This window comes from Dunckerocampus dactyliophorus, chromosome 7, assembly GCF_027744805.1.
Source record: "Dunckerocampus dactyliophorus isolate RoL2022-P2 chromosome 7, RoL_Ddac_1.1, whole genome shotgun sequence".
NCBI lineage: Eukaryota > Metazoa > Chordata > Actinopteri > Syngnathiformes > Syngnathidae > Dunckerocampus > Dunckerocampus dactyliophorus.
In genome coordinates, this window is record NC_072825.1 from 7,485,128 (window position 1) to 7,501,318 (window position 16,191).

At 41.4% G+C, this 16,191-nt stretch overlaps 1 protein-coding gene across 1 annotated transcript in view; it reads right to left on the reverse strand.

The window, feature by feature from the left end:
* The window catches only part of tmem145 (transmembrane protein 145), a 40,812-nt gene that overhangs the window by 4,748 nt on the left and 19,873 nt on the right, over positions 1-16,191 (reverse strand). The window contains exons 6-12 of the mRNA XM_054780763.1: positions 10,850-10,934; positions 10,499-10,570; positions 8,196-8,264; positions 7,788-7,868; positions 5,538-5,616; positions 4,179-4,272; positions 399-571 (exon numbers count right to left, since the gene is read on the reverse strand). Coding sequence (XP_054636738.1) covers positions 399-571; positions 4,179-4,272; positions 5,538-5,616; positions 7,788-7,868; positions 8,196-8,264; positions 10,499-10,570; positions 10,850-10,934 — 653 coding nt within the window. The remainder of the gene's footprint in view (positions 1-398; positions 572-4,178; positions 4,273-5,537; positions 5,617-7,787; positions 7,869-8,195; positions 8,265-10,498; positions 10,571-10,849; positions 10,935-16,191) is intronic.

The window sequence follows — 16,191 nt, forward strand, 5'->3', positions numbered from 1 at the left end:
TGACAGTCAAAAACAAAACGAGATATGTGAGGCACATCTGAGACGCGACTCTCCTTTGCATTACGCCTATGTCACTTGCCATTGCAGTCAAGTCTGAGTGTTTATTTCTGTATAGCGGTTAACTTATTTTTACACTTAAACATTGCATATACAGTTAAAGGATTGACAGTTTAACCCTGCACCAGATTATTTCTATTTCCATTATTTCTTATGGAATTCAAACAAGTCAGACTTTAAGGGCTGCAGTGTGAATATTTTCTTCTGGCTGTGTACAGTACAAAGCAATGGAAATTAACTTGAATCAACGCCCCCCCAAAATCAATAAAGTGGGAGCACAGAAGAAGAGTCCTCAAAGAGATGAATTGAGGGTATTTCCCCACCCGTGTCTGAGGACTCACCATAGGGTATAGGTGGTGAAGAAGGGGACGTAGAAGGGCTGCTTTTCGGGGTAGTGCTTGAGGGAGACCAGCACGGCGTAACAGAACCACACGTAGGCCAGCAGCTGCAGGCCCATCAGCCCGTAGCCGGCCGGGCTGTCGTAGGCGTACAGAACCTCTCCCGGATCAAAGAACTGAAGGATGAAAAACACACATTCATTTCGAGGCTAAGCATTCTAATCTGAGGCCCAATTACCAAAGATGGAAGTTTCATGGTTCGGCTGTGACTGTGTGACACTGACACTGCCCCCCGCCCCCCCACCCCATCCTTACGCACACATCTCGGTCATGTGCTGGTACCAGATTGCATTTCACAGTCCAGTGACTGGAGAGCGCTTCTGGGTTACCTGCTGCTACATAATGCATTGGCCCGACAGCTCGCCTTTGAGCTTCTTGCCATCCAACCAACCAATCAAGCGCAGCCTGTTGAGTTCTAGACTGCATTTTGGAGTCTTGGTGCCGGTGTAACCCAGTTTGTCTTATTTTTAGTGGGAGCTCCCCAGAGTATGGAGCTTTTTCCTTTGCAGAAGGAGGAGAATGACTACAGGGCTCCATGGTTATATATAGCTGGAACACTTCCAGAACCATAATCCCACTGGACCATTACTGTGTTGTATGCCGAGACCGTGCTCCACTGTCCCAATACATGGCACTGTGCTTTATCTACACGCACGTGCAACACTTCTGGGTGTTATTAATTCATCGCCTCATATGCCAAACAGTGGAGTCCTCTCTAAATCTTCACACATGCAGCATAATTAATGAGGGTCTATCTCAGTAAGGCTGCGGTTCAGATGGTTTGCTCCGTCTATGAGTCCGAATGTCAAAAGTTATTAAATGAGCAACAAATAATAGAAAACGATGCGTCAGCAGCAACAACAACAGCAGCTGCTCTCCCAACCATCAGTTTTTAATTTGGGGATTATCTTTCACTTGAGTCAACAAACCCTTGAGGAATTTGTACTACAGTACAACACTGCAACATTTAGCAGTTTGTAAAGAATCAACGAATCATGAAGACCTCATACTTGTAGCACACGTTTTAAATGGGAAGGATGAAGTACTGTGCTGGATTCATTCATGTAATAGAATAGCTGCCCTTTCAAAATGAATATTGTTGTCTTTAAAAGGGAGAAGAGCATCTGATAATCCTGGTTTTCCATCTTGATACAGTAATCCCTTGCCACGCCGCGCTTTGAATTTCCCAGTTTCACTCTTACGGTTTTTCAAAAATATATGAATTACCGCTGTTTCGTGGTGTTTGGGGCATATTTTCCTTATATTTTTGGCCTAAATTAAGCACTTTCAAGAATGAAAATGCCTAAATGAACTACAGTACAAATACAGTGCTGCCTTGGTTAACGTCATTAATCCGTTCCAAGGTCCGACTCAAACTAAAACAGACGAACCAAAGCAAATTTTCCCAAAGAAAATAATGTATATCCAATTAATCTGTTCCAGACACCCAAAAATGTTAACACAAAAAAACAACAATGATAGTTGTACATGCAGAAATGAATGAATGAATGAATGAATGAATGAATGAACAAGTTTTGTTGGAAAAAAACCCACAAAATCACCAGTTAACAAAATAACACAAAATAAACACAGTATTCTTGCAACCACAATTTGCAAAAATGTAAAAAATATATAAAACTAAATATCAACATTCTAGAACCAATAAACATGTTCCTTGCCGTTTGTTTTATATACAAAATGGGAAAAAAAAACAACCGCTGGGGGCAGTGACTTTGAGGAAGTGCGCCGGCGAGGGCTCCTTATAAGGTGTCTGGTGACGTGTACTATGTTTGACTCTGGATGCCGTGAACAGAAAAATGAGTGTTATGGATGTAAAATGAGACAGGCTGAAACATTGAGTGTCACCCTCGATACGCCGCCGAGTTGATAAACTGTTGCGTGGTAACCGGAGTAGATGTGTATGCATGTATGTGTGTGCACCGCAGCCGATGACGGAGCCACTCCGTCATTTACATACCTCTGACATGACGACAGTCTTCTCTGTAAGCCATAAAATTCTTGAACGTATTTTGTTACGTTGTGTATTTCTCTCGCAGGAATTCTGATATAAACAAACGCTGTTGTCCTAAAATGACGCCCACGGCCCACGATGCATTGCGCAATCACATGCAAGTATTGCAAGATTTCGTCTTAGGCGTATGATCCAAGATGGCGGCGTAAACAAACCGGATGTTATTTTGGACACTAAACAAGGGGGCAAAAATGTCAGCAAAATTTTTGGATGTTAGCCGAAAAACGTTCTAACCAAGCTGGACTTTAACCAAGGTAGCACTGTATAAGGCATTCAGAAGACATACAGTAGTCAAAGAAGTTGTGATTTGCAGTGTTCTACACTGGTCATTAGGTGTCAGTAATGTTACACTGACGAGACAATAGCCACTGCAGGACGTACTGTACAGAAACCGGAAGTAAAAAAGGAACAACAACAAGGAAATCTCACAATGCGTGTGGGATTATTATGTCTTGTTTATGCCTTATACGTCTAATTTTCTCTTATTATGTCTACTATATTGGGTAATACGAGTGTAAAGGCAACCATGGGAATGTTATTTAATGTCTAGAGGGCTCTAATAATGTTAAAACACTTATTTAGAAGGTTCTAACTATGAAAATATATAAATAAGGAATAATTAAATTTAGAAATAAGGAATCCTACTTTGTAGAAAAAAATGAGGGATTACTGTATACTGTATTGACCTGAATATAAGACAACCCCTCTTTTTCAAAACAAATCAAATACAAAATGAATCTTTGTTATTTATTGTTAAAGACAGCAGTTTGAAATACATTTTAGAGGTTCCAAAGTAGTGTATTGTGAATGTGTTGTCTACTGCAATTTAAACAGTTGAAAAGTGCTTTTAGTGAGCCCTAATGGGAGGACGGCGTTTTGTATGTCTGTAGTTTTAATGATAATGAGTTGGGTATGAATGTGAGTGTGAATGGTTGTTTGTCTATATGTGCCCCGCGATTGGCTGGCCACCAGTCCAGAGTGTACCCCGCCTGTCGCCTGAAGTCAGCTGGGATAGGCTCCAGCATGCCCCTGTGACCCTAATGAGGAGTAGCGGCATAGAAAATGGATGGATGGAGTTGTGTTTGTCCACTTGTCTCCAACAGTGTGTGCGCTATTGTGAACTTTTTACACTAACTCTGTACTTGTCCACTGCAAGATGCCATATATCACATACAATAATGTATCATTAAGGAGTGGGACAGGAGGACACAAATAGCTATGTGAGCTACGGTGTTAAAATAACACTCACATTTTAACAGCAACATCATACTAGATTAGCTTATTCGCTGAAGTTAAACAAAATGATCAAACTTAAAGCTCCCACATCTGTAGTTGGCAGAACGGCAGGCTTTATTTTAAGCGGTGTAGTGAAGCCTGTTTATTTAAAAACTTTTTACAAAGATGTCCTATGTGAAGAGGTGGACGTATACATGGGGCAGGCTCATTTAGGTAGAGGCATGTCAAAAAAGACTTGAAAACATGCAACTTCATAAGTGACCGTTTTGAGTGCCTCTTCACTCAAAAGTGGAGAAAAAATAGGAGGGAAATGTTAGATTGTAGAGACTGTATGCTGTAGGGACACATATTACTGTTAGGACATCATTAAAAAGTCCCTTTTGCACAATAAGGATCGTTAATGATCGTCATGATTGATGGTGGTGCACGAGTCATGTAGTGTGCTGCTCATGTACCTCAGCCTCGTAGATGAAGAGGATGACGTAGGTGATGGTGTAGACAGTCATGTAGATGCTCAGCTTCACTGAGCCGCTGTGACTGATCCTTGCCCTAACAAACACAAAGGGGGTCAAAGTTCAGCCATCAGTTAGGCCGCAATAAAGACAGAGAGGACACATTTACAGTTATACATGTTTAGGGAAGGGAAGGAGGACACATTGAGATTAACAGTCAAGCAAAAGCAGTTGTTCATGCCACACAACAGGACTGCTTGGCTCACATTCCATGAATCAAAAACGCACCACTATTAGAGCCCTGTTTCCTTAAAGCAGGCTTCGGCAACCTTTAGCATCAAAAGAGCCATTTTGCTTCCTCTTCCAGTAAAAAAAAAAAAAATAGTCTGGAGCCGCAAAACATTACACAGCTTATAAACATGTCAAAGTTGTAATCTTTTTTAAATGTTACAGCAACAAAATTAAACAAATAAAAAGGGCAGCAAGCACAAGTAGGCTTACTCTGAAATCATTTAAATGCCTTTTTCAGTGGTTCCCATATTTGTTTAAAATTAAAACAAAATGTAGACAACTTTATCATTAAAAAGCTCAGAGTTCACATTTTTGCATACGAGTGTTGTTTGCTCAATAGCGTTTATGCCTGTGCTGAATTGCCATCAATAACCATTCTATTGAGCCTGTCCTTGACCGTCTTTGCAGAGAGAGGCATTCTTTCAATTTCTGAATCATTTCTTGTTTATTTTTTAATTAGAAGAATAGATGCTCTGAACGATTTATGAACGATTCTTTCACGTATTCTCTGTGAACGGCTTCCCCCTCCTTACGATCTCAGCCCAGTGCATCCCAGTGTTGCCAACTTGGCCATTTTTTCGCTAAATCTGGCCACTTTCCAAACCCTCTTGGTGATTTATTTTCCCAAAAGCGACTGGTGACAAATGTAGGTACTGGTATTTAGAGACGTAAAAGTGAAAAAACGTATTGTTCTGCAGTCGCAAGCGGGGTGACACCGTCAGCTCCCACAGCACACTATCCGACTCTCCCGGAGTCACCACCTTGGCGATTAGCGTGTCACGGGCTCCGAACACATAGCTACAGGGTGCTTCTCGTTATAAAAATTCTATAGTTTTATTTTACTGTTCAGTAACTTGCTTCAGACTCAACTCCAAACTCGGTCAACTTTTTTCTCTCCAGTGAGACTCACCACATATACTAGCCTACCTCCCCATCCCTTGCTCATCCAATCAGCAGTCAGAACGCAGTCTAGATGCATTCACGGACTTGCGGTGAGTCGGATATTTCAAATTGTTGAGGGGGTTGTCGAACAGATAGTAAACACAACAACATTACTTAACACCCCCTCACCTGGTGACAGTGAAACCTTTGCCCAACAGTATAAGCATGAGGAGGAACACCAGGAAACTGACGGAGAAAAGTAATTTCCCTGGAGGGACAGAGAAGAGACATAGTGAGATGACATGAGGGTAATTAGACTGGAAATGGAAAAAAATAAATAAATCAGGCCACTGCACACACTCACACAAAGAAATACATGATCCTCGATACATGACAGAACAAAAAAAACTATTGGGACTGCCTGCCATGACACCTACAGGAAGTGAAAATGGAAGATATTATGGAGTTGGCTGCAATAATAGATTCCACTCTTTTGGGAAGACTTAACAAGATTTATGAGTGTGTCTGGGGATTTATGCCCATTCATCCAGGCCATGTACATACAAACAGAAGATTTGGGCCTTTTATCCATGTCTGAAACATTTTGGGGTGGTGGTGGTGGTGGTGGTGGTGGTGGGGGGGGGGGGGGGGGGGGGGGGGGGTCTTTAAACAACATCACAAGTGTGAGCTGTTACTGCATTTTAAATATTTTCACAGCAGAACATGTCCATGTTTGTTTATATTTCACAACAGTAATCCTCATTTATCACCGTTAATTGGTTCCAGACATGATCGTGATCAGTGAATTTCCACAAAGTAGGATTCATTTTTTATACGTGGAATATTTTCACAGTTAGAGCGTAGAAAACTTGTTTGTGACCTAAATATTTTTCTAACATTAGTAGAACCCTATAGACATGAACTAACACCTCTATAGTCACATTTTCACTCGTATTACCCAGTATAGTGGATAGATTAAGAGTAAACAAGCCATTTAAAACATAAATAAGACTCATGCTCAGGGAAGCTGAGTGGCAGGCAAAGTCACTTCCTGTCCGCCCGTGTTCAGAGCGTGACAGATATTACTGACCTTGAAGTGGGGAAGATACAGTACATTCTTTTTTTTTTTTTTTAAATACAATGGACCTTCACAGTCCAACCATCCTTTTGTGTGCGCTTTCTGGGAATATTTTGAAGAGTGCATGTAGGAATTTACATCCATTCATTCAGGTCATGTGCATACAAAAAGGTATTTTAAAAACTTGTAACTATTTTTTATGCTTTTTGGTTTTTTGTCCAGCTGTAAAACAGTTTTTGAGATTTTTTTGAGGGGGTGTTATCTGATTTCACAGTGTGATTTCAGTGCTTTGTGCACTGATTTTATTTTCTGTAAGTGCAGGGTACAGTGGTGTACAGTGTGGTGTGGTGTACAGTGTGGTGTGGTGTCAAAAAGTGTTTGCCCCCTTCCTGATTTCTTTTTTTTCCGTATGTTTGTCAAAAAAATCCAAACTTACATGACCCTGTGTGAAAAAGTGATTGCCCCCTAAACCTATTAACTGGTTGGGCCACCCTTAGCAGCAACAGCTGTAATCAAGTGTTAGCGATAACTTGCAATGAGTCTCTTCCAGCGCTGTGGAAGAATTTTGGCCCCCTCGTCTTTGCAGAATTGTTGTAATTCAGCCACATTGGAGGGTTTTCCAGTATGAACCACCATGCCACGGGTCATCCACAGCATCTCTTTTTCACACAGGGCCATGTAGGTTTGGATTTTTTTTCTCTCAATAATAAAAAGTTTCATTTAAAAAGTGCATTTTGTGTTCAGTTGTGTTGTCATTGAATAATATTTAAATTTGTTTGATGATCTGAAACATTGAAGTGTGACAAACATACAATAAAATAAGAAATCAGGAAGGGGGCAAACACTTTTTCACACCATAGTAAAAATACAATGGAACTTTCACAGCCCAACCTTCTGGAAAGATTTTATACAAGATTTATGAGCATGTCTGTGGGCATTCATCCAGGCCATGTCCATATAAATGGTATTTTGAAAAATGTTTATTTTTATGTTTTTGGCCTTTTGTCAAGAAAAACAGTTTTAATGTCGCAATTGGACACAATTATCTCATGATTAACATTTAATAGCAGAACATGTCAAATAATATGTGCACCAATTTAATTTTGTGCAATGACAGATATAACTGCGTATTTTTTGCACAACTAATCAAATGCCTTTTTTCTTGTTTTGAATGGGTAAATAGCACTTTTTATAGTACTTAATTCCATTATGTATGCAGGTTTGACTGGGCACAGACTGACCAGAGAATTATATATATTTTTCAATACAGTAGGACCCAAAAGTGATACAATTTTGAATTTAAGCAACATTTTCTGCATCTTCACTCCCAGAGGCAGTAACGGGGGAGGAGGAGGGCTCACCGAGTATTTTCAGACTGCCGTTGCCGACTCCATCCTGTGCGTAGAGGCCCCAGTAGACACAGTGGAACAAGAGGCTGAGCACTGGAGAGCAGAGAAGATGTAGAGCACAGAGAAAGAAGGTGAGGACGTAGGACGAACAATAGGGTTCAAACAGCAGTGGTGTGGGGGGGTGCATGGGAAGTGATTTAAAGAGGGGACAGAGGTGAGATAAGGAAGGAGAAAGAGATGAGCACAGCTGGTCATTGTGCTTTGCTGAGCACTGTGTAGCACACAGAGGATTTCAGAAGATAAGATCTCTGCTGCTTGAGTGTGGATTACTGCGGGCGTGCACTCATTGTCATCCTGCAGCAGGAGCACATCTTCAAGCATGAAACACTTCCTATTGTGTGTGTGTGTGTGCGCACTCACCCTCTACACCTGCAGCCGTCATAAACATTTTGTAGGTTGTGTGAAAAAGCTGTCTCCCCTTCAAATTGTCTGCAGAGGAAACACATAAAGGCACGAGGTGATGGCAGTGTGTTTATGTGGACTAACGAAGAAAAAAAAAAGGAAAGAATGAGCTGTGCTAACAGATGGCGGCGCAGAGAGAGTGAGGCGCGACAATGAGAAGCTGGCAGATCGACGGGGAGTGAACGTTACATTAGCATACATCCATCTCGCAGCTCTTCTTCGCTCATCTGTGAGAAGATGCATATTTTACAACCTAAAGAAGCTGCAGGGGAGAATTTACAGGTGGGAAGCAGGTCGTAAACATTCATGTGCGCCTGCGGCGGGCAAGTGTACGTGATTTTGTGTCCTTTGGGTACCTTTACAAAACGACGACAATCTAGTAAAGGTGGGAATGTTTCACATCCAGGTGTTCACAGGTAAAAACAACTACAAAACGCTGTAATATGCATGCCAGGCCACCTGTTGGCGACGCAAAACCGCCTTTGATATGTGGTTGCTACGCCATGTGACTACACTAGAGACATTACAAATGCATTGCTGTAGATGACCACAATGTACCCCACAAGAAATCTTCTAGTTTTCCCCCATTCATTTTATTAAACAAGTTGCTCAACCTAGTGGGGAAATGGTGGAATTATAATCATCAACACACACAAAAAGCACGTCAAAACTATGAATCCAATCTATTTCAGTGGGATATAACAACAATGTTATCTTCTGCTCTTCTAAATCAAGTATCGTGTGAATGACTAAAAGTCAAATTTAGCTAAACTACAAAGACAGCAGATTAGATCTTCCGATGATATGGAAATCACCACAGTGTTTGGACCATGAGGTGCAAATTCCCCTGCTAGGATAGCAGGGAACATTTTCAATCCTCAGCTGCATCAACTTTCCAGATAAAAACTATGCCGAGTCACTAACAATAAAACAACAGGATGTCACTGTTGGTAGTAAAAATAAATAAATAATCGGAATACATTGCTGTTCACCTGAGGTGCGGATTGCATCACTGAAATGTTCCATTTAGTTGTTCATGTCGTCTTCAAATGAGACTGGAGCTTTATCCTTGACCTTGGCATCTTTCACTTACGGCTTTTAAGGCGACATGAAAGGATGATTCTTGCGAAATGACATTTGAAAAATGGAGGTTTGACCTGAGCCAGTGACTCCATCTGCAAGGGAAGTGCATGTGATCTAAATGAGAGCTCAAGAGCAACTATTGCAATAAACTAATGAAAAATTGTATTATATTTTAAAAGCCATTTTAAAAGGGTATTCACAACTATATTAAGTTTAGGTTACATTTTGTTCATAATGTGTTAGGTCATGAGCAAGAATAAGGCATAAGCCAAGGAAGAACCCATTTGGTGCAGAACTGGGTAAAGGTGCATCTCAAGTAATTCATTTTAATTTTAGCTCTTACAATCTACTGGTACTTAAATTGGGGCCAAGTGAGGTAGTGACGTACCAGCTATAAAATGTTAAAAATGTTTCTCCATGTAGAAGTTAGCAAGAATTTGTTAACGACCATTACCGCCAACTACAGGACTGGCATGGAACAGTACTGCACGGCACTTCAAATAGCTGAGACAGACAGTCAATCAGTATCGTATTATCATTGTTGTTACAATTATTATCTTGTTATTATTATTATGGACACTATTTTTGTAGCCATTCTAGTCCTGCTGTGGTTGTTGTTGTCTCTCTCTGGTCTTGTCCCCAAAAACCTCCACAGAAGTTAAGTATACTTCACAAATGTAAATACAGAAGGTTTACAACATGAAGCGAACCACCGGTTGCATTCGAGAACAAGGCAGTCAGATTACCGCCACCTACAGTACTGGAGTGGAACAAAACGACTGTAATCCGGATTGTTTGGCCTTGTTGGAGGTCTACTGAGTGCCATTCTAGGTCGCTATATTCTAACTACTGGAGGAGAGGGCTCCATTTCTTATCGCATCCCGTGAGGCCAGCAGGCTTACAAGCATTCTGCAAAGCATCCTTCACCAGCAATTAAAAATTTAAATTGAACCGATATGAAAACAACCTTTTTCTCCTCCATTGTGCTTTCTAAAATCTTTCTAAATAGCAAAAGTGCTGTTCTGTTCTAAATAGCAAAAGTGCTGCTCGTTTCATGACTACAAAGCTCTTTAGCAGCGTACGGGGAGGAGAACATGAGAAGCTACTCTGATGCCATCAAGAAAACATGCTGCTGTTGTAATAGACTAAGGCAATGGCACTTACTGACAGGTACTTACAGGCAAAGTAGCAGGAGAGCAGGAACACCATGGAGAAGATGACCAGGAAGGTGATGTCGGTCTCCAGGATTCCTGAAGGAATAAGCCATGAGATGAGGTAAGGAACAGAAATAGAATCATTAATGAGTGAGGAACAGGTGAGGTGACAGAGTCAATGAGGAGTAGAAGGAGGAGAGAATGACAAAAAATACAGCTGATCGCGCTACTCTTCTCAGTTCAGCTGTTGTCATTAATTCATGTAGCTGTCTGGTCATTATCATCATTTGTCCACTTCAGTGCGCTTTATTGGCTCTGCTAAGTGGCACCTAGCTTGTGTTGTGGCCGATTCACACGGTATTCGTTCTCTCTTACCAAACTCATCTGCGGAGAAGTGCTGCGTCCAGAAAGACTGGCCGTTGGTCAGTTTCATCTCATATTCTAGCTGCAGGCCATCGCCCTGCACAGAAGAGAGTGGGTCTAAGTCAGCCGTGACAGGCTGCAGAATAGCAAAAACAGTTAAAACGTGATCTTGATGTACACAGACATCCATGGGGTCTTCATTTCACTGTGACTGTAAATGACATCTGTGGCACCTTCAATGGGTTGTTCTCAAGATGTACTGGAAGACATGCTAGCATACAGTGCCCTCCATGAGAACTGGAACAGTGAAGTCAATTCCTTTATTTTTGCTGCTGAAAACATTTGAGTTTGACATTAAAATATGAATATGAGACCAAAGATCAATAGTTCAGCTTTTATTTCCAGGTACAGTATTTACATTTGGATTGGATGCACAACTTAGAAGACAGCACCAACCCACCCATTTGCCATGTGAGCAAAAGTATTGGCTGATGTGTATTTTGTTACCCAGGTGTGTCCTATTACATTGTTTAATCGAGCAATAAATAGCACTGGCCGCAGGGTGGTCTAGTGGTTAGCCCGTTGGCCACACAGTCACAGTCTGGAGATCGGGAAGACCTGGGTTCGATTCTGTGTGGGGTTTGCATGTTCTCCCCGTGCGTGTGTGGGTTTTCTCCAGGTACTCCGGTTTCCTCCCACATTCCAAAAACATGCATGTTAGGTTAATTGGAGACTCTAAATTGTCCATAGGTATGAATGTGAGTGGTTGTCTATATGTGCCCTGCAATTGGTTGGCGACCAGAGGGTGTGCCCCGCCTCTCACCCGAAGTCAGCTGAGATAGGCTCCAGCATACCCCCGCGACTCTAACAAGGAGAAGCGGTATAGAAAATGGATGGATGGATAAATAGCACTGAATGTCTACACTCCATTTCAGATTGGGTAGGGTAGACTGAATTTAGTGGTAAAAACAACATGAAAACAAGCTTGACAAACAAGCAATTATGAATCTGAGAGAAGGTGGAAAGTCAATCAGAACCTTGGTCCTAGCCACATTTGGAATGTGCTGCAGAAAGAAACCACTGGTGTACCAAGTAACAGACGTAGAACAGGTAGAGAGCTATAAGTAATCGACCGGTAGCTCACGATTGACGTAATGGGCATCCCTGCTTAAGACCCTAAAACAACTGTTGGTGATATCAGCAACAACCTGCAGAGGGCAGGAGTGAAGATATCACTATCCATTGTTCATAGAAGAGATCCAATACTTGTGGAGGGCACTGTACCTGGTTGAAAATGGTCAGGATTGTACATAAAAAATATTTTAAAAAATAGCTTCTTTTTTATTCACCGTCAACAGCTCCCAGTGATTTAGCATCAAAAACCTGTAGAGTGCTTTTCAAGCTGCTCCTGCTTCCTCCAGACTCACGAGTCACCACTATGCAGCTCTAACGTTCTACTACCTTCAAACACTTGTCGCTTTAGATCTGCTATCATGTATCATAACACACTGACTTTTCGAAACATCCCTATACACAGACAACCATGCCCCTTTAAGAGTTCTGTGTGATTGCGCCATGTTGGCGGCGAGCCCTCCAGCACGTCTGCTGTGTGGAATCCCGCAGGTGTGGACGAAGTTAGCGCATACCAAAAAAATAAAGACATCCGAGAGGCTCAGTTTTCAGTTAAACTGACACAAAAGACTTGGAGGCAAGAGTGGATGGATCATAACCATAGCAACTGCCTCCACTATCAGCGGTCAACAAAATCAATAATCACACAAAGGGCACGGCGTGTGATAGACACAAGAGGCAAAGGCAGCAGGCATGAAGATGAAGAATCACAACATTACAGTCAAAATCAAAATGTAGGTAGTCCAGTATCCTCACATTTCAAGGCCTTCTTGGTTCCTCAAGGAGCTCATTTAGTTTCATTACTGCTAATTCAGCTCGTGATAAAAAGCAGAAGTTGATTACAGCCAATCAAATATGACTCCGTCTGTCGAACAGACCAAAAGCATAAACATAAACCTGCCGGATGGAACCTAACGTCTACTTTTCCTTAGATGAACTTTGCTTATACTTGAATCGTGACCGCCGGAGGTCATTTGAATTTTACTTCTAACGATATAATGGTCTTCACATTGGATGGCACGCTGATGATTTACAGCTCTAAGGGTTGCTGCTATAATAAATCAAGTGTAATGGGCGAAAAGTTAATTGATGATCACCGTCACATTTTTGCATTTTCTGCATTAATCCATCTTGGTATTGATGGCATTGTGGCATTGTAGATGGCATTGTAGAGCTACTTTAGCAACAAAGTAGGGGAACAGAGGAAAAGAAATGCTGCAAGATGGTTGGACAGGTGGAAGAAAACAATTATACACATGTAGAGAGTAAATATGGGATGGCATGAAGAAGAGCGGTGACAAAGAGTTGAAAGACAACAAGATACAGTCAAAGATGGTGAGTGACAGAGAAAGCCAGAACATACAGTATGAGCAAAATTGTAAAAAATAAAAATGGGGAATTTGGCCGATTGACTCAGTGTGAGCATGTTTCCAAAAGTGGCTTTTATATACGAGTCCAAGAGCATTAAGCAGCAGGTCTATTAGCGGAATCTGGCGTGACACTATACGCCACTCTGCTGGAAGCATCTATTCTGATCACATCATGCCTTCGCCTGCACCAAAATAAACAAGGACACTTGGAAGCACACTGGAATGATAAGCAGGTGCACTGCAACTGCAGACACAGCCATAGGAGGGGACTCGAACCCACGGCCAAGTCGACTTGGATGCCGCACACTCAACTATGAATAAAGTAATAATGATATGGAGATCAAGAAGATTTGATTGGGTTTGATCTATCATTATTATAAATATAATGCACTGAAAACATACCACAATTAAAAACCAGTTTTAAAATGTACTACAATAATTATCCGGGGATAACATTTTATATTTAATTACCACTAAGGTAACAATTACTTCCTGGTTGACCTCCCGTAGGAAATACAGGCAAACCTGTCTTAGCGGCCACCTTTATAGAAGGGCCACCTGCCTATAGCAGCCACTGAAAAATCCCCCCCAGCAAATTTACATGTTATAGACCCTGTGTATAGCAGTCACCTGTCCAACGAAGCCAGCAGCCACCCATTTTGTCTCCCTTGGTCAATATCTGACTGCATATAGCAGCCAAATTACCAACTCAAGTAGAAGCTTCATGCACAAAAAAGTTTTGTTTTTCAATCAATGAATGCGTCGTGTGTAGACTTTAATTACTGAGTCCTAGCTCAGTCACACTCATTCACAAGATCCACACAAACTGTCAGTTGTTCCACATAAAAAAGCCATCTTCTTTTGAGCTTGCTATTTCCTGGTCAAACATGTAACTTTAAGAGCATTTGCACCAAAACATTACCGCAAAGTAGGCTGGGAACAGGACGTGCTCCCAGCGACGCTACAATAAAAAAAAAACATATGCTAGCATGCATGCGGCAGCGGGAGCAAAACTGAGTTCGGTTGTACTTAACTGAAATATTTTATCAGTTATCAGTTATTATTAAGCCTCTAGCTTCCTTTTAGTAAGTAAAAACCTTGGCTATGATTGCACTACATTGTCATGTAGACCTACAAAGTACACTTGGAAGAACAAGAGGTGAATAAATGTATTGCAACTGATGTGAAACTGATGAGGGGTAGGATTAAATAAGCTTTGCTTCTTCCTACTCCTTTTTGGACATGCAAAATTGTGAATTGTACTATGTGATGTGCTACTGTTTGACTCATGCATGTTCAGGATTAAAACCATGAACCATGATAATAACAAGCCTAGCAGTGCTGTACAACTTTTATCAGCAGCCCGCAGTGCCATCTGGTCAACATTATTATTATTATTTTTTTCCCTTTTTTTTTCTTTTTTTTCCTCTACTGGTCAACATTCAAACTGGACGCCAACCTGTCTATAGAGGCCACCTGTCTATAGCGGCCACTTTTGCAGACTCCCTCTAGTGGCCGCTATAGATAAGTTTGACTGTACTGGAAATGGCATTCATCTGTTCTAGAGTCAGCACATTTGCTAACACTACAGGCAATGTTTTAAGTAACATTTTGACATTTTTAACTGCTATACAAGTGTAAAAATAAGTGAGTTATTGAAGTTATAGAAAAAGTGCCATACTTATTTGAAACATTTTGTCTCTGTGTGTGTGGGGAAAAAAAATCTAGCTAATCCCTGGATGCATGCTGAACTCAGGTCTCGCAACATCATATTAAGTTTTTGTACAACTTTTGAGGCAGAGGAGTTGTACATTAAAGGTTCCCATATAATATTAAACCCATGAGGGCTAGTATAACCATTGTCTTAACTGACAATCGCAAATCAAAGTGGAATAAATTAATATAAGGTTGACTTGATAAACTGAATACTGTTATCTTATTACAGTGATACCTCGTTAACATCCACCCTGGTTAGTGCGTTTTTCGGTTAACATCCAAAATTTATGCAAACATTTTCTTTTGGTTTGCATTTCCCCGCCTGGTTAGCGTGAAATATGGCGCGCATAACAAACTGTTGTGTTTGTGCTTGGTTTCTTTACGCAGCCATCTTGGCCCAAGACAAAATATCAGCACACTTGGTTCACACTGTACTATGGTAGCCTGTTCAGGCACAAAAGTGGCCAAACAATGGACCCTCTGCGTTGATGACTCCTGCCCATACATTTTTTTCATTAAGTGTGACAAATAAGCCTCTATGAGTCCAAAGAAGGTTGCGAGTGACAGCAACATCCCAAAGAGGGTGAAGACCACTATTGAATTCAAGAAGGAAGTCATGGCAAAGTTCCAAGATAGCGTCCATGTTGCTGATTTTGCCGGGATGTACTAGCAGCCCTCATCAACAAAAAGTACCATCCTGAAGAATAACAACATAATCAAGCTAACGTTGCAAAAGAAGTAACGGTGTGAATCAACGGCTAGAGGGAGCTAGCGGGAGCTAGCGGGAGACACTGTTTCAGAGGCGAGGCTGCTGCATGCAGATATAACAACGACAACGCCTGCAACGAGTGAGTCTGTTGACGAATTTAAGGCAAGCAGAAGCTGTTTTGAAAATTAAAAATAAATTAATGCAAGGGCCGCACGGTTGTCTAGTGGTTAGCACGTTGGCCAACACAGTAACAGCTTGGAGATCGGGAAGACCTGGGTTCGATTCTCCCCTGGGCATTTCTGTGTGGAGTTTGCATGTTCTCCCCGTGTGCGCGTGAGTTTTCTCCGGGTACTCTGGTTTCCTCCCACATTCCAAAAACATGCATGTTAGGTTAATTGGTGACTCTAAATTGCCCATAGGTATGAATG